The sequence below is a fragment of the Elgaria multicarinata genome, chromosome 4 (genome assembly GCF_023053635.1).
Source record: "Elgaria multicarinata webbii isolate HBS135686 ecotype San Diego chromosome 4, rElgMul1.1.pri, whole genome shotgun sequence".
NCBI lineage: Eukaryota > Metazoa > Chordata > Lepidosauria > Squamata > Anguidae > Elgaria > Elgaria multicarinata.
In genome coordinates, this window is record NC_086174.1 from 147,961,108 (window position 1) to 147,982,551 (window position 21,444).

General features: G+C 38.5%; 1 protein-coding gene across 4 annotated transcripts in view; it reads right to left on the reverse strand.

Annotated features, from left to right (window-relative positions):
- Positions 1-1,706: 1,706 nt before the first annotated feature.
- KIF16B (kinesin family member 16B) overlaps positions 1,707-21,444 on the reverse strand; it is a 183,976-nt gene continuing 164,238 nt past the window's right edge. For all 4 annotated transcript variants that reach the window (XM_063125353.1, XM_063125354.1, XM_063125352.1 and 1 more), the window contains one exon: positions 1,707-1,948. In XM_063125353.1, the coding sequence (XP_062981423.1) occupies positions 1,790-1,948 (159 nt within the window). In that variant the 3' untranslated portion in view covers positions 1,707-1,789. The remainder of the gene's footprint in view (positions 1,949-21,444) is intronic.

Consider the following 21,444-nt stretch of genomic DNA (forward strand, 5'->3'; position numbering starts at 1 on the left):
GATAACTTTCTTTGATTCTCTGTGTGAATGTACATGCGCATGCCCAACTGCCGGGTGTAGTTTCAGCGAGCAAAGAAGGGCACTCATGAATACTGCTAGCGCCTGGGCCCAGCATGGCCTTGATCCACCAGGGTTTCTCTGGACCTGATTGAAGCCCACAATCTGAAGTCCACAAAGGTATTGAGATCAGTGGTAGGAGAGATGTGGCTCTTCAGTTGTTGGATGGCAATTCCCATTACTCTTAAGATAGTCACGGGTAAAGTATGATGGAAGTTGCAGTCTACTTATTTATTTATTTATTTATTTATTATTTTATTTCATTTCTATACCGCCCAATAGCTGAAGCTCTCTGGGCGGCTTACAACAACATCTCGCGAGTCTCATGTTTTCCGTCCCTGATTTCGTATATTTACTTTGATCTCCCCCTTTTTCCTTTTCTTTTGTGGCTTCATCCTAACAGAAGATGTTCCGGAAACTGGCCTAGATAGCACAATTTTCAAAAAGTAGGTTTGTATCAAACCTCTCTGAACAAAACTCCAGCATTAATATAGGTATCAAATAAAGGTCTATGAAGATTTCACATGAAGACCAGAATTCCTCCCTCCCCCAAATCAATAAAAGCAAGATTAACTTCTCCCAAAATGTAAAGCCCAATAGCCTAGTTGGTATTGGCTAATACCAAAAATTCTTTAAGGCTCTGTTTTGATGAATAGGAAAATCCTTTTTGTACTCTATGAAACAGAGTTCACAAATGACATTAACAGTACCTTGAAGTTAGTTACGATCAGTGGTTTGTTTTTTAAATCTTTATTATGTACAGAATATGTACATGCCTCCATTGTAGGTCACAATATTTTTTCCATTTGTACTTCTACAAAATATATACTACTGCCTCTATACATGTGCAATTCTACATAAGCCCTGAGTAAATTTTAAAGCACATTAAAATAATTTTTATTTTTGCAACTAAGGCTCAGTTACACCTTTCTGGATTTTTGTTTTTTAAAAAATAAGATTCCATGCTGAATGTCTTTTAAGTGTAGCCACAAGTACTGCATGATGCATAATATACAGTAACAATCCATGTAATTAGAAAATGTAAAAACAACAACCTGATCTCACATTTTTCAATAGTGGTTGCTTCCTTTTCCTTGAAGTAAGTGGCAAATGATTCTTTACATCAGGGTAATCAGGTGTGGAAGACATCTGGGATTTTAATTCCTCTGCAGTATATATTTTTTAAACGTTCAAATTTACGGTAATATGCAGAATATGACAATGGCATGAACAAATCCATAAAGTGCAGTTCTTAGGATGCACATATAGCAACGGTGCATTAATTTAATATTTTAAAATTGTAACAGAACAAAAATAGGAAACTTACTTTAGAATAAGCTTGTTTGCCTGTTTAGAGCATAATCAAAGTACTTGGAAATAGTAATAGGAGGCTGTAACAAATTGCTGGAGAACATGGGCAAAGAAGAACTCCAGCTGTTAGGTGGATCCAAATAGCATGAGAAATTTGTATCTTCTCAAATCAACATGCAGTAGCAAACTGTTTCCATATTCTATACCAGAAAATGAACCAGGTTCTAGACAGAACTGTTAAAAGGCAGCTGTTTAAAAGCCAGTATTTCTGGTGAAAATTTTCCAGGGATGCAAAACAATCATTATTATTATTATTATTATTATTATTATTATTATTATTATTATTATCTAAGAGTGTAGAGCAGAAAGGAAGACAAGGCTGTGAGTTTATTCTTCCAATAAGTAGCGAGGTTTCCAATCGTTAACTGGTGCCATGGCTGCTGTAGTCAAATACACCTTTTTTGAAGAACGACGAGAATTCACAAATGTCATGTTTTGACAGGGTCAGGCCGTCTTTATTTACATGCAGTGGGGAAGACGGAGAGCTGAGCATGGCGCCAAAGAAGCTTTTGAGGTATTTCTGAGGAGGAAAACGAAGCCAGGACCACAACAGTTACATGGAGAACGGATGACTTTGTTTACAGAAGCATTTAAAGAAGGAGAAAACCACTAGAAAATTAGGAAATATACCAATGGAAATATAAACACTTTTTAACATGTGAAATGGATGCCAACTCTAAAGAAGCCAGGACCCAAAGAACTGTGCAAGTATTTCCATGAGGCTAAGGATTTTTTTTTCTTAAAAAGTGAGGGGCATTTGAAATGCAGTTCGTGACATGGGATGACGGTAAGCTGCACAATGAAAATAAGCCATACATTCTACTGGGCTAGCACAGACATCTTGTATAAGCCTAAACAGGTCTTTTGATACTTTTATTAGCTAGCACCTTTGCTTGATGGATAAGGGCCAAACTAGATATATCATGGAAGATCTGTGATTAGGACTCCCCACATTTTACAAGGGAGGGAATAGTTGTGAAGAGGCACAAATAATATTGGGACCCCGATAGCTGTATGTTTCCTACCATGAGGGAAAGAGAAGACTGAGTAAGGCTTTAAATCAAGAAAATGGTGGAGGGGAAAAAGGCTACTCCTGTGATCCCAGCATGGCAGTCCTAATCCCATTTGTTCTCACTGCATGATTTAACCACCCCGCCCAAACTTTTGTTACCCAAAGTACATATTATAATCTTTATTAAATAAGAAATAGCAAATAATAGATTATTTCTTGGGAAAAGGAATGTAACATATTATTACTTGAAATACTTAAAATAAAGTGAATATCATTAAATTCAAGCTTTCTGAAAGTCAGAACTTTGATAAGCCGTTAACTTAACGAACTTAATCATGTCCCAGACTGATTGTTTTCCAATGAATATGTTTTTCTGAATATGTTTTTTCTGGCCACTGTGCAAATATAGTAACTAAGTATAGATCTTTGCAAGACTACTCTAATTAAAAAAATTCAATTAACAAAAATTAAAATCCAAAGAGAGTTGAAATATATTCCCAGAGTGTAACTAGAATTATTTCCCAAATTTTCTTGCCACAAGAAATACAAGAAATGGCTTCTTTTTTTTTTTTGCTATGACAACACCAACTTTTTCAGAAGTTGTAACTTTTCCAAGGGAAAATGCCACCAAAAGGCCATTTTATATATATGTTTTAAAAATCTTGTAATCATGAAGACATTGAAAAATGCATTCTTTTGAAAATAGAAAAGACTGTTATCGACTTTTTATATCCTGATTTTATTTCAATGTATAAGATTTCTGAGTGTCTAAATCCACAACGATCCAATAAATCATAGAGATAGTTTTTTTCTTGATTGAAAATGCAATTTTCTCAAAATCAATATTGTATTGAATATATAGCAGTTTTGTTTTTGAATAAATATATAAACTGTCTCAGCTATTAATACTGATAGTTGGCTATTCACCTATGATCATTGGGATTTATTCTAAAGATAACGTATTGTCCATGCATAATGAGTTGTACTATTCTAACCTATATTTGTATTAGTTTTTCAAGTATCCATCTGCTCTAAAAGCCTTAACATAGCTTGAAAGTTTAAACAACTAATGCAATTGCCATTTTCTCTTTGAACTTATTCCAAATTTCTATTAATGTATTGATGATATAATAGTATACAAATATGCTCTTCTGCTTGATAAAACCACATATCTCAGTCCATAGAATCAAAGGAAATACTTGTTTTCTTCTTTAGAAAACTATTGTAATAATAAATTAAGGGCAGTATCCAATACAGCTACTCAGCCCCTGCCATTTCTGTTGCACTCACAGGACCCACCGCTTGGGACACTGGGGAATTTGCCATTCTATAAGTAACCCCAAGCAGAAATGCTTGTTTCTAAAACATGAGTGGTCAGCAGCTCTGCTGATCTGCTCATTTCAGGTTGCTTCAGGACCACTAGGTTCTCAATGAGCTAGCAATAGGACCTGCTACCGTGCAGGTAGTATTGGATACTGCTTTAAGTATATTAGCCCAACCACCTTTTTTCTTATGTTCATATGCAAAACTTTGATTTGATTTTCACTCCCCCACCCCCCAGAATAAAACTGGAAACAACATAACAGAAGACAGCTTTGTCTAGTACTTCTGGAAACAGTAACCTCTTCAGAAAATGTTGATGCTCAAAAGAGGCACTTGGGGTTGAGTTTTTTCAGTTTTGAAAATTAGGACCAAAATTAAATACCTGTATTATGTATGTATGTATTTTAAGACCATTCCAGTCTGTCAAATACTTTTTGACACAAGAAAATGATCAAGTATATTAACTTCCTTAATATACTTGATTATATACTAGATGTTAAAGAAATGACTGGGCACGAAACTTGATTGATCTAGATGTATGGTTTCTCAGTAACGATGTATGGTTTCTCAGTAATGTTACATAATCTTGCAATGAAGTTTTTATTATTGTAGTTAAGGAGGGATATAGATTTATAGGACTATACACAAGTTTTGCTATTAATATAACATCCCATTCCATTACTGGGAAATTTTCCAAGTCAAATTTCTTTTGTTTATTGCATCTTGTTCACAGCAAACAAATTTGCAAACTTCTTATAGCATTCAGAAATGAACCCATATATACCTTTGTGTCTTACTTTCAACTTTTTATTCAATTGTATAACCTAATCTCTACTAATCTTACTATCCACATTTCCTCTCATCTTCTGAGGCAAGCATGGTCAGTTTTAAAGATTGAAGAAAAGACTAATAGCCATCTAGTCTGGGTTTTGTATATAAAGACTTGTATTCAACAATTTGACATATACAAAGATTTGTATTATTTCTTTAGCAGAGTTAACATCCTATCTGATTTCTTTATTAGCGGAATACAATTTTTCTTGTCTTGATTCTATCGTCTGTCTTCCAAAATTATCACCCTATCCATATCACCATAAATATTTTTGTTGGGTGAATAATATACTTCTGCGGATTTTAGAGATTTCTGAAACTGTTAGTTTCTTTACGGCAAACCCACAACTGCTAGTAATTTAAAAACAACAACAACGTGACATCTAGTTTTGCCCTAAAACAATCTCCTATGTTATTCTCTAGGTGCTTCAATACTGCTTCGTTTGCCAGCGCTTTGGAAACTTCAGTGAGATGAAAAGTGATTATGGACTGCAGCAGGTACAATAACCAGATTTATTCTATCTGAATTGTACTAACTAAACTTACAAGAACTTCAGAAATCTTCTCCTCTGTGATGACAAAGACTTGCATTGTATACTCGTCGAAGCCTCCCACTTGTTCCCGTGATCCGATTCCCTCTTGCGGCTTTATTAATCTTATCCCCACTATCCTCCCGTCCTTGCTTCACATCATTAATTCTTCTCTGTCCTCTGGTTCATTTCCTTCTGCTTTCAAACATGCTACAGTCTCTCCCATTCTCAAAAAACCCACTCTTGATCGACTATCCCTGTCTAACTACCGACCTGTCTCTCTCTTGCCCTTTGTCTCAAAGATCCTGGAACGTCTGGTCTACTCTCGTAGTCTTGACTTTCTCTCTAATAACTCTGCTCTGGATCCCTTTCAATCTGGCTTCCGTCATTTGCATTCCTCTGAAACAGTCCTTACCAAGATCACCAATGATCTTCTTACTGCCAAGTCTAAAGGCCATTATTCCGTCCTTATTCTCCTTGATCTAACCGCAGCCTTTGACACGGTTGATCACGATCTTCTCTTAGATTCCCTCCATGACCTTGGACTCTGTGGCTCTGTCTATAACTGGTTCGCCTCCTATCTAGAGGGTCGCTCTTTCAGCGTGTCGGCTAACGGCAGCTCGTCCTCCTCTTTTCCCCTTTCAGTTGGGGTTCCGCAAGGCTCGGTGCTTGGCCCGTTGTTGTTCTCTCTATACATGCTGCCCTTGGGTAAGCTTATTCAATCTCACGGCCTCCAATATCACCTGTATGCCGATGATACACAATTATATCTCTCATCTCCGGAACTTTCTCCAGATGTTCACGATCGTATCTCGGCATGTCTTTCAGATATCTCAGCCTGGCTGCTTCATCGTCGTTTGAAACTTAACATGGCAAAGACTGAATTGCTTGTTTTTCCTCCTAAACCTTCTCCTCACCTCTCATTCTCTCTTACTGTCAACGATGTCACGCTTACTCCGGTCAAGGAAGCTCGTAGCCTTGGCTTTATATTTGACTCCTCGCTCTCCTTTACTCCTCACATCGAGGCAGTAGCTAAATCCTGTCGTTTCTTCCTGTATAATATTGCCAGGATTCGACCATTTTTGTCTGTCTCTTCTGCCAAGACTCTCGTTCACGCACTGGTTATCTCTCGGTTGGACTACTGCAACCTTCTTCTCTCTGGCCTTCCTTCGTCTCACATCAGTCCGCTGGTCTCTGTCCACCACTCTGCCGCTAAGATCATCTTCTTGGCCCGCCGCTATGACCATGTCACTCCACTTCTGAAATCTCTTCATTGGCTTCCAATTCACTCCAGAATCCACTATAAACTTCTCCTGCTGACCTTCAAAGCTCTTCACGGTCTAGCTCCTGCCTATCTCTCCTCTCTCATCTCACACTATCGCCCCGCTCGTGCTCTCCGCTCCTCTGATGCCATGCTTCTCGCCTGCCCAAGGACCTCCACTTCCCTTACTCGGCTTCGTCCTTTTTCTTCTGCTGCCCCTTACGCCTGGAACGCTCTTCCAGAACACTTGAGAACTACAAACTCATAAAACTCAGCTAAAAACTTTTCTTTTCCCTATAGCCTTCAAATATTGAGTTTGTTCTGACTCTATACTGTTAGCTTCACCCTACCCGGTGCCTGTTTACACTTCCCTCTGCCTGTTTGCATTCTCCTTCCCTCTTTATTGTTTACTACAACTTATTAGATTGTAAGCCTATGCGGCAGGGTCTTGCTATTTACTGTGTTATCTGTACAGCACCATGTACATTGATGGTGCTATATAAATAAATAATAATAATAATAAATAATAATACCTTCCTCTTTATCATCACTATGCTACAAGGTGATTTTCTGCATTTCAGAAAGCATGGAGGTTTTTATGCTTGTGTTTTAACATCTGAAGAAGGAACTTGCACATCTCCCCTCAAGATAGATACATAAACTCAGCTCATATGTCTTACTATGGGAAGATGTTTGATTCTACTATGTAAAGGGATGATTGTAAACAATAGATATACCATAGATATACAGAGTACAATGAGAAATTAGGATGTTTACTGTAGAAGATGTGTGCTGATGGGAGTAATTGCTGTATGGAGTTCGTCTAATTTTAATTTTTTATGTAATAATGTGTGATAATATGTGTTTGGCTAAAACCCATTTAGGGTAGCCATGAATAAAATTTGTATTTGTATTTTGTATAGGTTATATCAGATGTACAAATTAGCAAGGCCTTTGTATATCCTCTTCCTTGTAGTGTTTGAAGCTGCTCTTGGGAAAATTCAGTATAAACTAAGAGTAATAGAATGCAAAGAAATTCTCAGTTCTAAACTGGTAAAAATCAATGTATTTTGGGAAAGTATATTAATTTATAGAGATGTGAACCCCCCCCCCAAAAAAAACATTTTCCTCTGATTTCCCCCCCAAGGATCTTCCCCCCCCCCCCGAAAAATTGAAAAAATTGAACAGCTTTGGATTATGAAATATTTTCTTTTAGAATTTAAGGGAAAGTATTTATATATTGTTATGCAGCTTTTACCCTCACTGCAAATGATTTCTAAAAAATATGTAATAATAACACTTTTATAAAAAGACCAGAGATGTAAATTGTCTGGAAATAATAAAGCCATTGGGGAAAATGTTTTCTTTTAATCCTCTAGTATGTGTGTGTGTGTGTTTTAAAAAATCTAGCATAGTTATTTCTTTCATTCCTTATTAAAATTATTGATCTAAAGTATATTTTACTGTTAGAAATTTATGCATAATTTCTCGAGCAGAGACACCATTGTGCATTCTTGACAGTTTGGGTTTTGTTCTATAGAGTCCTGTGTTTCTGATGTTGTAGCAGTCATCTAATATAATTCTAATCTATTCAGACAATAATTGTAAATTTACTGAGCTTACTTTTAAAAGTTTTAAAATATAATGATCATTTTATGAGCAAACCAAGTTATACATCCAATAACTTTAGGAACAGAAAGGCTGACTTAGGTTTCTAATGCAGCCCCCCCCTCAACCTGGTGCCCTACTTATGTTTTGGCCCAGCATTCCTGACCATGGGCCATGCAGCCAGAGGCTTATGGGAGCTGAAGTCCAAAGTATTTGGAGGGCACCAGGTTGGAAAAGGCTGTTTTAAAGCCACAATGTGACTTTAGAGCTGTAAAGAGCACTAAAAATAACCAAGTATTGCTTATTTTACATTTTTCTCCAACATTTCTAGTTTTTTTCTGTAAAAAATTGGAACCCCCCCCCCCCCGGTCTCAAAATGTCCCCAAATTTTACATCTCTATTAGTTTACAAAAGTCAATGACATATAAATTGTAACTGACAAACTGTTATGTCACAAAGATAATTTATGCCAAACATACCAAACATTTGCTGAAAACATGATATCTCAGGGAGATAATGAAAACACATGAAGTGTCCAAATGTATTGTGGCAATAAAACATATGTGGGGAATAACATCTGATGGAGTCTAAATCAAAAGCAAAGATTTAATGTAAGCAACTGTAAGGGAAATCTTATGTACAGTAAAAGAATCAAGTCTTGCTTAGTTACAAACTGGATAATGATAACAGCCTCGCTGTATCGCCATGACATTGCACACTAATCATGGACTCAAGGGGGGAAATAATCTATTTAGTACAATATTCTTTGAAAAGTGTACAGTTCAGAGAGCGACATGGAGCATCTAATTTATTTTAAGAAGCATCTCCCCAATAAAATACAGCTCCCATTTTAGGAGTAGTGTCTTTATATAAACATAACTGTCTTCTCTAGTGTTCTCTAGCTAGTGTTCTCTAGCTTCTCTAGCTAATGTTCTGAGAAATTAATTATGCTAATACTTCGCAATGCATAGATTACAAAAAAAAGTTGGCACGTAAGCTTTTTTTTTTTTGGCATTTTATATTGATGTCGCCCCAATGGTTAGATTAACATTCATACCAACACTTAAAAAAAGAAGATGCAGGAAGAAGTTCCTTTAAAATGAATGCCAACAGACAAGGAGTAATTTAAATCAGGGAACAGATGTTGTGTCAGCTTTAGTCATAATTAGTTTACAAAGCAAGGTCTCTCTCTCTCTCTCTCTCTCTCTCTCTCACACACACACACACACCACTCTCAATAAGGGGACGAAAATTAATTTTGGATGCAGTGGACAAGTTGTGGGAATAGGACACTTTGTTGCCCCTACAAAAGTCACTCTAGCTGGTTTGGAAGTTCAGAACGCCTGCAGAATGTATAAAGATCCCAGAAGATGAAAAGAGTTCTTTACTACAGACTATGTACACATTATATTAAAGGCCATTTTGGAGAGGACAATGCTCGCACCAACCTTATGCGTACACTTTTTAAAAAAGCTAAGTAATTCTATTAAGAAGTAGCTTGTTCTCATATTCAAATCTGGGGCATGAACAATTCAGCTTAGCAACTGAACCTATACTTCTGGTTTATCTCTCCCCCGACAAATTAGAAGAAGAACCCATAATTGGTTCTAGGGTTGTTTCTTTGGCTTGTCAGAGAAGAGACATGCCAGAGGTCTGGGTTCAGACATAACGGTAATCAATCCAGGAACGGAGTGTTTCTGACTTGATCAGCTGTTCCCACTGCAAGCATAGTATACAAATTATTATAAATAAGAAGTAAACCCAACAGCCCAATCTTATATGTGCTGACTCAAAAATAAACCTGACTGAACATGTTTATAGGATTGCAGCCTAACTAGCAGGTTGCTCAACTTTGCATTATGTTGGTTTATTTGACTTTGGACTTCGTTCTAACTTCCCTAACCTGCAATACTATGTTTTAAAGTATATATTCATCCTTCTCATTCTCTGTCAGAGCTAGGATGAACAGATAAAAAGGAGAGAAATCTTCTATTTTAATAGAGGGCAACTACAGGAATACAAATATCGAAAGTAAAAGAACCCTTCCTCCGCTAAGCCTGGTCATTATCTCTCCGTTTTCTTTCTTTGTCCGCCCCACTCCTTTTCCTCATATTACAAAACATTAAAATACGGTAATGCTAATGGTATGACCCACCTACAGTCTGGGAGCAACTTATTGCCCAGCAGTTGAAGGCCAATTTCTTAGAAAATATGCACCAAGATTTTAAATTAGTTTCCGGGCGAAGTATAAAGTGTTGGTTATCACCTTTAAAGCCCTACATGGTTTGGGATCAGGCTACCTGCGGGATCGCCTTCTCCCGTACAATCCGCCCCGCACACTCAGGTCCTCTGGGAAGAATTTACTCCCACCAACAAAAACAAGGCTGACAACTATTACCCAGAGGACGTTTTTTTCTGCCTCACCCAGTTTGTGGAATGGCTTGCCGGGAGAAATTCGCCAACTTAACAGTCTTCTGGAATTTAAGAAAGCCATAAATACTGATCTCTTCCAGCAGGCCTCTTCCAGCAGGCTGAATTTTAAGATGCCTTTTTAAATAATGTGCTGCTTTTAATAACGTATTTGTTTTAAATGTTTTAATTAGTTATATGTATTTTATGGTGTTTTTATTTGTGTTGTACCCCACCTCGATCCAGAGGGAGAGGCGGGTAACAAATAAATAAATAAATAAATACATCATCATCATCATCATTATATTTTTATTATTTTATTTATTACATTTTTATACCGCCCAATAGCCGAAGCTCTCTTATATGATTATTATATACTGTCTTGTAAGATTACTCTTGATTATCTTTACATATAGGCTACTTCTTTTAAAAAAACTGTTTTGTAGTTATCTATGATGAAAAGACGTCACATTGGAATGTACACAGATCATCAGGTCTGTGAGAAAGTAATTGAATTAGTTATCAATAATTGGCTTTTCTTCAATACATTGGACATGCACCTTTAAGTTTTACTTGTTTTTACTTGTTTGCGTGGTGCTGCCCTTATGTTTTGCTTCAAACTCTCTTTCTCCGGGGGGGGGGGGGCACACAGCATCTTACTGGCACAAGACTGTGGACAGTTTTGCAAAAAGGTTTTTATTACTGAACATATAAGGAAATGGTGAAAGGAAGGGCTTCACTTCAAACTTCTTTCGAGGCTCTAAGCATGTTGCTACCGCACAGAACTCTGACCCAAGATTTGAAAAAGTGATGGCACTGCCCTTTCGGTTTGTCCTACATTGTTATGCCCTTTAGACAGGCTAAATGGATCTATACTGTGCAAGCTATGCTTAGTTCACCTTCAAAGCTTCAACTTTCCCATTCCAAACTTCAGAGAGGAAGAAGAAAAGTGTGAAGAAGCCTGCTAAAATTTAGATCTGCTTCCCAAAACTCGAGCAACTTTGCTCAAGTTTTAATTAGGGCAGGTGTGGAACTGTAGCCATTTAAATCTTATTAGAAATTATTTTAATAGGGACGTTTTCTATAACTGGCCTAGAGTTCATGCGGTATGCAATACATCAGCAGTGAAATGTCATGTTAATGTTTTCTGCACCATCTCCCAACGCAAGGTTTCAGGTTTTCATGCTACGCAACATAAATCTTAAGTTTAATTTAAAGTTATTAAAATTATTAAAATTTAATAGCTTTTGGCAATTCAAGAGGCACTATTATTGCTCTTCTGATTGTGACATATTAACAAGGAATGCAGTTCACTCACACTGTTCTCATCATCTATTGCAAGTGGTGACGAACTGTGAAGCGAACAGCAGAGCTTAACTAAAAAGTTTTCTTTTTTTGTCATTACTATTAATATGAACAATGTTTTAAAGCTTGTGCACTGCAAACTACTATGAAGAAAAGGAGTCTGCGTTTGCATCATTTTAGCTTACAAGAGCAAGTAAATCTGAGGCTCTATTAATTCTCCCCCCTACAGTTTACAGAAAGTTGCGAAATAAAATCCAACAATTCTTGGCTTCGATCCATCCCCTCCTTACTTTAACTATGTACGCACACTGAAGTCTGAATTTCAAAAGAATGTCAAAGGGCTTCATGAAATCATTTCTTCAATATCATGGGAAGGTAGCTAGGCTACCTTTCTTCCCAGAATGCGTCTGCGATGTGAGATGGCAGTGCCCAGAGCTTTGCTGCTGCAAAACCAGCACCTTTTACAAATAAAAATAATACACTCTTCTCACCCAAAATGACATGAAGTGATCTGTGCCACACCTCGTTTTCCCATTTTGGGATTTGCAGAATGAATTTGTAGAAATACCAGCCCTACCTGTATCTCAGCCTTCCCCAAACTGGAGCCCTCCAGATGTTTTGGACTACAACTCTCAGGATTCCTGACCATTGGCCATGCTGGCTGTGGCTGATGTGAGTTGAAGTCCAAAACTTCTAGGGGGCACCAGTTTGGGGGAACTGTAGGTGGTTATGATCTGGTGGTATGTAGTGTTGACAACATGAACTACATGATGGAAAGTCTTTGATTTAAATTTAAACTCCACCATAGTCTCTTGAAATCTTTGCCTGGTATGGGTGTCTTCCAATAAGACTGTGGATCAGAATGTAGATCAGAAACAAAGCTCTATGAGGAGAGATTGAAAGAACTGGGGATGTTTAGCCTGGAGAAGAGAAGAGAAGAGAAGATGATAACACTCTTCAAATACTTGAAAGGTTGTCACACAGAGGAGGGCCAAGGTCTCTTCTCAATCATCCCAGAGTGCAGGACACGGAATAATGCGCTCAAACTACAGGAAGCCAGATTCCAGCTGGACATCAGGAAAAACTTCCTGACTGTTAGAGCAGTATGTCAATGGAACCAATTACCTAAGGAGGTCGTGGGCTCTCCCACACTAGAGGCATTCAAGAGGCAGCTGGAAAACCATCTGTCTGGTATGCTTTAGGGTGGATTCCTGCATTGAGCAGGGGGTTGGACTTGATGGCCTTATAGGACTTATTGGACTTCTGTGATCCTATCAGAAGATTGCATTTTCAGCAAGTGTTATGTAAGGCAGAGATGATCAGATTTTTCTGGCTTGTGGGATCTACTTTGTAATTTACTAAAACCCCAAAGAACTACTAAGCAGAGCCATTTGCAAAAGGCATGCATTTAGAATTAAAGAATGGGGTTCCTCTGAACACTTTCTGAGCCTAGAAGTTGTTTTCAATACCTGAACTGAACTGAGTCTGAGCTCACAGTCCTTTCACACAAAAGTCAATTTCTGGTTACTCTAAATGTTCTTCTTTTCAGCAACCTAATTCAGCTGAGGAAACTCATTTTGTTGTTATTGTTCAAAAGTTTGGAATCTGACCGCCCCCCCTCCTGCTCCTCCACTGCAAATTACCCAGAGATTTACCAGTAGATCCTGTTCTGCCTTCTGACCTCCCCTGATGTAAGGGAAATTGCTTTGAACCGGGGTGAAGCCATTGTCTGCAATTTGCATAGCTAAGAGTTTGCTATTCTCACACTATGGGAATCAAAACATAACATTAACCTGCAGTGTCTATTGCAATGGTCTCCATTTATTAGAGGATTTTCCAGTGAAGCTCGATTGGCATGAACACATTTTATTGAATTACACTGAACCTCATCAATCAAATTAACTGTCCTAGCCAGTCAAGTTCAACCTGCAATAATTATCTGCAATAATGCATCCTACTGCACTTTAATAAATGAAATTCATTTAGAATCCATAGGACTTAATATTCCTTATAATGTCTACACATTAAAGCTTATGGTCTTTGCTGTCAATGGTGGAAAACACTGTTTAGACTGTCAGAGGCAAGAAAACCTATGATTTACAGTTTCTACAGCTCTGCGAATCTGCTTTTTGGACGTAGAAGACCATATTAAAAAGATCAAAATAGGCCTAGCTAGTGAAGGAAATCAATCTTTTCTTCTGAGCACTAGTTAAAACAAGTCCTGTCAAAATCTGTTCACAGAAAACAACAAAGGAATTGAATTTACTACGCAGCTTTGGGTCAGCAGTGACAGGATGTCATTTGCTGGAGCGGCCCTGGCAAACAGCTAGCCCAAGTGTGTGACATGCATCACCCTCAACTTCCCTTGGTGAAATCAAAAACTGAGGGGTGATTGATAAGGTTGCTCCGAAAAGGGACAAGACCGAAGTGCATCGTGCGTCCTTGCCTGAGCATTCCCTTTATTGATACACTTGAGCACTGAATGTTGTTGAGAACCCCTGTTTGAAAGCTTATACAGGTACTGTATAGCCAGCCAGTGAGCAGGCAAGCAGAAATGAAGAATTTGTCCTGATCTGACAGCGAAGGAGATTCGATTCGGTTAAAATGGAAAACATTTTTTTTAAAGGCACCAACATTAGTTATTTCTTCCTCCTTTCTGACTAAGATGAAAACTATCTTTGGCCATGTGGAAATGTTTGGTATATAAATTATAGTGTGTCACCTTTTAAAGGGTTAAAAATAAATGATTAAGATGCAAGATTAAATATAGCAATTTACGAACCTTCTAAAAATCAAACTGGAAGAGAAGAGAGAGAGAGAGAGATGCCAACACAGGCCTACACTCAAACTGGAAGAACCAAGATAATAATAAGTTGCCTTAAAGCAATTCTTGCAAAGCTGCAGCATCTGAATCCCAAACAATTTTCTTAATAATTCTTTTTGAACTGACATATAACTAGTAGCTTTGACAGCTCTCCCTAATTGAGCACAGTTGCATAAAATTCTACCAGAAAAATCTTAATGTTTCAGTTGCTACTATTTTTAGCAGCATTCCCCCCTCTCTATTTAAATAGATAGAAGGGCCAGCTCTATAGAATTCAAATAACTATGGGCAGTATTCAATGCTTGCGCAACAGAGATTTAGTACTTTTGGGGGAAAGCCCCCAAATGAGCAGAAATGCTTGTTTCTATAACAGGTCAAGTCCTTATGCAAGCCCTGCCAGCCTGCCGTATTCCAGAAATAAGCGTTTCAACCAAGAAACACTAAATCTCCATTGTGAAAGAAGCTTACTGTCATGTATAGCCCTACTGCTCCTGTGTTGGGAGCAGGTGATACAGGTAATCAATCAGAAACAGATTCAGACTCAGAAGACACAGAGCCAGACACCAGACAGTTAGAGCCAGTGGGGGAGGAGGTTCACACGGGAGAGGCTTCAGCTGGCAATCTGCCCCCTCCAGAGTCTATCTCTTCAAGGCCAAATTCTATGCTTTCAGCGGACAGGGAGTCAACTTCCGGGAGTGAGCATTCAGAAACCTTACTTAATGCTAAGAATTGCCGGAAACTAAAACGTTCAAGCAAGGTTAGCGGCAAAGAGACAGTCGGATAGATTGCATGAGAATTCCACGCATCAACCACCTTGAAGTGATAGACATTTGAAAAGCCTTTTCTTTTCTCTAAATGGACAATTGTCTTGCTTAGTTTGCATAGTTTTTGCTTAAGGAGGAGTTTCACAGAAGGTGCCCAGTTTGGATTACAGAAGTGTTTATTGCTTGCACTGAAAATTAATATAGGCCAATAAATAAATAAAACTTGTGAGCTTGAAAACCAACTTAAAAGCCCAAATCCAGAGAACAATAGTTGTATTTAATTGCCGCTGAAATCAATTGGATAGAATTGTCACAACTAATTTAAGTCCCATTGATTTCTTTCGGATTTAACACATGAATAATTTCCTTTAGACTAGGCCCTAAATCTCTAACATTTCTTCTCCTGTACAATCTGACCCGCACACTCAGGTCTTCTGGGGAGAACTTACTTCAGTCAGCCAAAACTAGGCTGACAACTGGTACCCAGAGGACATTTTCTTCTGTCGCCCCCAGACTGTGGAATGGCCTGCCGGAGGAGATTCGTAAACTTAACTCTTTCTCTGAATTCAAGACAGCTTTAAAGACTAGCCTTTTCCAGCAGGCTTACCCAGATGAATGTGAAATCAAGAATTTTTAAGATGTGTTGATTTGTTGTACTAATGTTGTTCTCCGCCTCTATCCAAAGGGAGAAGCGGGTAAGAAATAAAATTATCATAATCATATTAGAGATCATTCCTAGAATCTATGTTCCCATGTAAGAAGCCTATGGAGTTACCTGATATGTGTAAAACAATAAAACTGCCCTTTAAACAGGCCTTTATACATTTAATAAACAGCATATAGGATACTTGTGGTCCCAAGCCTTACACGGCTTGGGACAACAATACCTGACGGAACGCCTCTCCCGACGTGAATATACCCGGTCACTACGTTCAACATCTAAGGTCCTCCTCTGAGTGCCTATTATTATTATTATTTATTTATTTATTTATTTATTTATTTATTTATTTATATAGCACCATCAATGTACATGGTGCTGTACAGAGTAAAACAGTAAATAGCAAGACCCTGCCGCATAGGCTTACATTCTAATAAAATCATAATAAAACAATAAGGAGGGGAAGAGAATGCAAACAGGCACAGGGTAGGGTAAACAGGCACTGGGTAGGGTAAAACTAACAGTATAAAGTCAGAACAAAATCAAGTTTTAAAAGCTTTAGGAAAAAGAAAAGTTTTTAGCTGAGCAGAAAAGTTTTTAGCTGACCTACTCTGAGAGAGGCTCAGAGTGTGGCAATGAGAGACAGGGCCTTTTCGGTGGTGGCCCCCAGACTATGGAACGATCTCCCTGACGAGGCTCGCCTGGCGCCAACGCTGCTATTTTTCCGGTGCCAGGTTAAGACTTCCCTCTTTGCCCAGGCATATAGCGGCACATCTTAATTACCCACATGTTTAGTTTTTAACGGCTTTTAATGCTTTATGTGTGTATGTTCTGTGTTTTAGAATTTTAAATTTTGTATACTCGTTTTTATCTTAATCTTTTAGAATTTCTGTAAACCGCCGAGAGTGGCTATGGGGGTGGTATATAAGTGTAAAAAATAAATAAATAAATAAATAAATAAATAAATAAATAATAAGGTAGGGTGACCATATGAAAAGGAGGACAGGGCTCCTGTATCTTTAACAGTTGTATTGAAAAAGGAATTTCAGCAGGTGTCAATTGTATATATGGAGAACCTGGTGAAATTTCCTCTTCATCACAACAGTTAAAACTGCAGGTGCCCTGACCTCTTTTAAATCTGGTCACTCTAGTATAGCTCCTGCACCTTTAACTGTTGTGATGAGGGAATTTCACCAGGTTCTCCATATATACAAATGACACCTGCTGAAATTCCAACAACTGTTAAAGATACAGGAGCCCTGTCCTCCTTTTCATATGGTCAGCCTAAATAAGGTCAACACCTGACCTGACTCCTCACCATTTCTGCTGGTGTCAAACAGCATAGCTCAAAAAAGGTTGAAGAGGCATTACAACATGGACAGGACTGGAGGAGACTTAACTATGTACTATACCGAGACATTCTGATTAATAACTTGTGCAACATGTCGGCAAAATCCTGCATGTCTGATAAGGCATCAAATGTAGTGAGTTGCTTTAATAGCAGCATATGTAGATAGACGTGTTCCACTTGTCTCATACAGGATGCTGCAGCCATTGGGTGCAAGCTATGTAAACAACCAGCAGCCCTAACTTCCTGTATAACCATGGATGATTATTTTAAAAAGATTGATTCTTGATAAAAGGTTTGGGGTGACTGCTTAAACTGCTGATTTGTTAAAGCAAAGTGCATTCAGCTGTGACAAAATTTCACACAGATGAAGTAAATAAAACATCTTGATGCTTAGCAAGTAATTTTTTACTTTGCATGAGGAGTAATTTTAATATTAAATGTTGGCATCCTTTGCTTCCCCCCCCCCCCCCGCTTTAAATACACACACTCTGCCAGGGTTTTAAAAACAGACAAATAATGACAGCATTTCCCTATTTATAGTTATCAAATGGCATGAATGGATAAACAACATTATCTTCTATTCATTAACTTTAATCAACAAAATTCTTGGCTGTGTCAGTCAAGGCAGATTTAATCAAGCAAGCCTGGCTCTAAAGTTAAAATTGCAGTACTTAAACTGCTGAACAATTAATTTAGAGTTTTACTGTGCAACAGTAGACCAGTACATTGACAAAATAAACCAGAGAGTTAGGGTTAATTCACACTGAGGTGATAAACTTATGACTAGATGCTGTCACTTTAAACTGTAGGTGGGGGTTTGCATCTCAGACACTGATTTACCACCTCAGTGAGAACTAAGTTCAAAAGCCATGGGCTTTTAAACCTTCTGCTTCATGGTTTTGTCAAACTACTGTGAAGAGTAACAGTAGTGACTGTTTTCTGCCAGGAAACTTCTTAGTCATTGGGCATTCTTAACTGCTTTTGAGTTTCTAATTGGTAATATTTGGCCCACATGCTTATGGCTCAGAAGGTAATTTTTCAAAGCTGGATTGAGTGTGATGGAAAAGTTCATGCTGTGCTATGGAACTGGGAAAAGACTGTGTTTTCTTTGCCCTATAGCGTATGCACACTAAGGAAATTGGGACAAGCCAAGTTCGGGAGGGTGAGACAGTGCTTTCTGTTCCTGTTTAGAGCTCTACACAGTTCGAAGCTGGAGATGTTGCACGGACTATCTGATGTAAGAGACTTCACAGAATACTAAAATAAAAGAACTGTTAGAGGTAAGAAGCCTTGGTTTTATGGTGGTTGGTTTCTGAATACACATCTCCTCCAACCACAAGCCCACGAATTGGACAGGTTCATACCCATCAAAGATTCTCTCCAGGTGGTTGTTGAGGAAAGGTATTCGAACACAAGTTTCTGCGAAGAAGCTGCCATTTGGAAATCCTTTAGTTAGTTACACATGCATTCCATGACTGGAAGCAGTTTGTTCCCAATACAGAAGCAAACAGTGTCTCAGTATGGTAGCCTCCAAACTGGTTTCTAGACATGAATTACATTTGCTAGACTCACGTGCCTGTTTCTAAACTACCTGGAAGGTTTGTACCATACTGCTATGCACCACTGGAGTCAGTGATTATGTGAGAAGTTTCCTTGATCAAAGCAATAAACATTTAATGATAGATGTCATTTTCTTGCTTCCCAATTGAATGTGGATATTTAGTCCATGATAAAGCTGAACAGTAGATAATTTTAGTACCACAAGGAGCCTTGCTGCTTGACCACAAAACAGTGGTAAAATTTTACAGCCAGCCACCCGGTGCGAATGGCCTTTTGCCCTATCCCTCTAGGTGACATGCAGAGACAGTACCTCAGCTGGTGCCTGCTGATTCAACAAAGACGACTTGTATTGACCTCAGAGTGATGTGATAGTCTGGCTATGGAATAAAATTACTTTATACGTGAAATGAAGATACTGACTGGAATGCTAGATATAAACTTAGTTCATTTGCTTGACTTCAGAATGTAAAATGGAGAAGGCTACTTGGACTAGCTGGAGGTTTGGCGTAACATCTCCTTTCAAAAAGTTGTGGAGTATCTTGCTCAGAAACAGGCCTTAATAAAATAAGAATGGGTAACCGCATATCAGTACTGAGGACAGAATAATTACTTCAGAACCTTATCTAGATTTTTAAAGGCAACAATAGATCTAGTACTAATCAATAACTAATTAAACATTTCTCTCTCTCTCTCTGACACACAATGTTGATGTGCATCTTAACATTTGATTATCCACATTTAGTTGCTCACTCATAATAATAATAATCTTGCAAATACATTTTCTCCCCAGTCTACACAATGAACTATAGAGAGAAGGAACATTCATGTTGCTCTCATAGTGGGCTGCTCTCCTTGCCTAGGGAAGCATGCCAGTGTTTTCTCTGCAATCTCTAGAGGAGAGAAAAAAGAGGCTCCTCCCTCACTTCCCAGCTTCAACAAAATGAGCACACGCACACACAACACACAAATTCTCTTAACACAGAGACATGTTCCTATGCCATTCAGACGTTTGTGTATACATCCCAGTCTTTCCTACCACTTGGTACTCTACTTCTCATCAAGTGGTAAAGACCCAGATGATGAGTCCTGCCCAATTCCCCAGTCACATGGGATCAGACCACAGGGGAGCAGTTTCTATGCCACTGGATGTATGAGGAGCTACTGTGTCTGCTCCCAAACGGAGTACAGATGCTTTCTCTTTCTGTGGCAAAACACTGTATGTGACCTAGAGTATAGATGCAGTAGTTACAGCATTCTGTTATGGGATTTTGTCATATTGTCCAAAGGATTATTATTATTATTTTTGCTCACCAGAGTAACAAGGGAACCAGACAAATGCCTAATTTCAAGGCTGACAGAACATAATTGTGGAACTTTGTTACGCTTCTGATTTGCTATTCTTCCACTATTTTCTATCCAAAATGTCTACGAGTATTTGGAATATGCTTTCTATAGACCTTATTAGTATAAACAAATCTATTATCCCTCATAGAATGGAGTTCCTTTCACTAGCTCTCTCAATCACTTTACAGTCCTCCAAGAATGTCTGTTAAGATCTCTACATGCATAAGGAAGTTTGTATAACTTCCTTATATAGTTATCTTTATTTAACTGAAGACGTTAGTTCACCTTTTCACCATGGAACTACAGAAACGTAAGTAAAACTATAAACCACACAAAACCACACACCACACTAGAGCACACAAATATACTTTTACATAGCTCTTTGGAACACTTGATATTTCACTGAAGTGTTCAGTTTCTTACGTTGTCCAGGCCCTCTCAGGAAAAGTAAGGCCCAGAATGAAATAATATAGTTTACAGGTTTTACAAAACTGATCTATGAAGTCAGGCAGGTCAAAACTATGGCCCTGCAATGCCAGAACTTAACATCAGTTGATGCAATCATGATAGCATGTTCTCCCAGCAGCAACGTCAAAATTTCAAGAATACTATTTGTAACAAAAGCTAACATAGAAAAACTAATGACCACTCCCAACTCCACTGTCACATTAATGTGCACAGGCAATGCCCAAAAAACAGAATCATAAAATCATAGAATAGCAGAGTTGGAAGGGGCCTACAAGGCCATCGAGTCCAACCCCCTGCTCAATGCAGGAATCCACCCTAAAGCATCCCTAACAGATGGTTGTCCAGCTGCCTCTTGCATGCCTCTAGTGTGGGAGAGCCCACAACCTCCCTAGGTAACTGATTCCATTGTCGTACTGCTCTAACAGTCAGGAAGTTTTTCTTGATGTCCAGCTGGAATCTGGCTTCCTTTAACTTGAGACCGTTATTCCGTGTCCTGCACTCTGGGAGGATCGAGAAGAGATCCTGGCCCTCTTCTGTGTGACAACCTTTTAAGTATTTGAAGAGTGCATCAAAGGCAGTGGCAGTGCATCAAAGAGCCCATGCATCAAAGGCAGTGGCAGTACTCAGGGAAGAAGAACACTGAACCATTCAGATATTTCCCTTCCCCCAACCTGCCTGGTGCTCCAGGGAGACGATACAAACCCTTAAGCCTGTTGTAATTGCCACCAGAAAGGGCATCTCAGAACAAGCAGACACAACTTGGTGAGC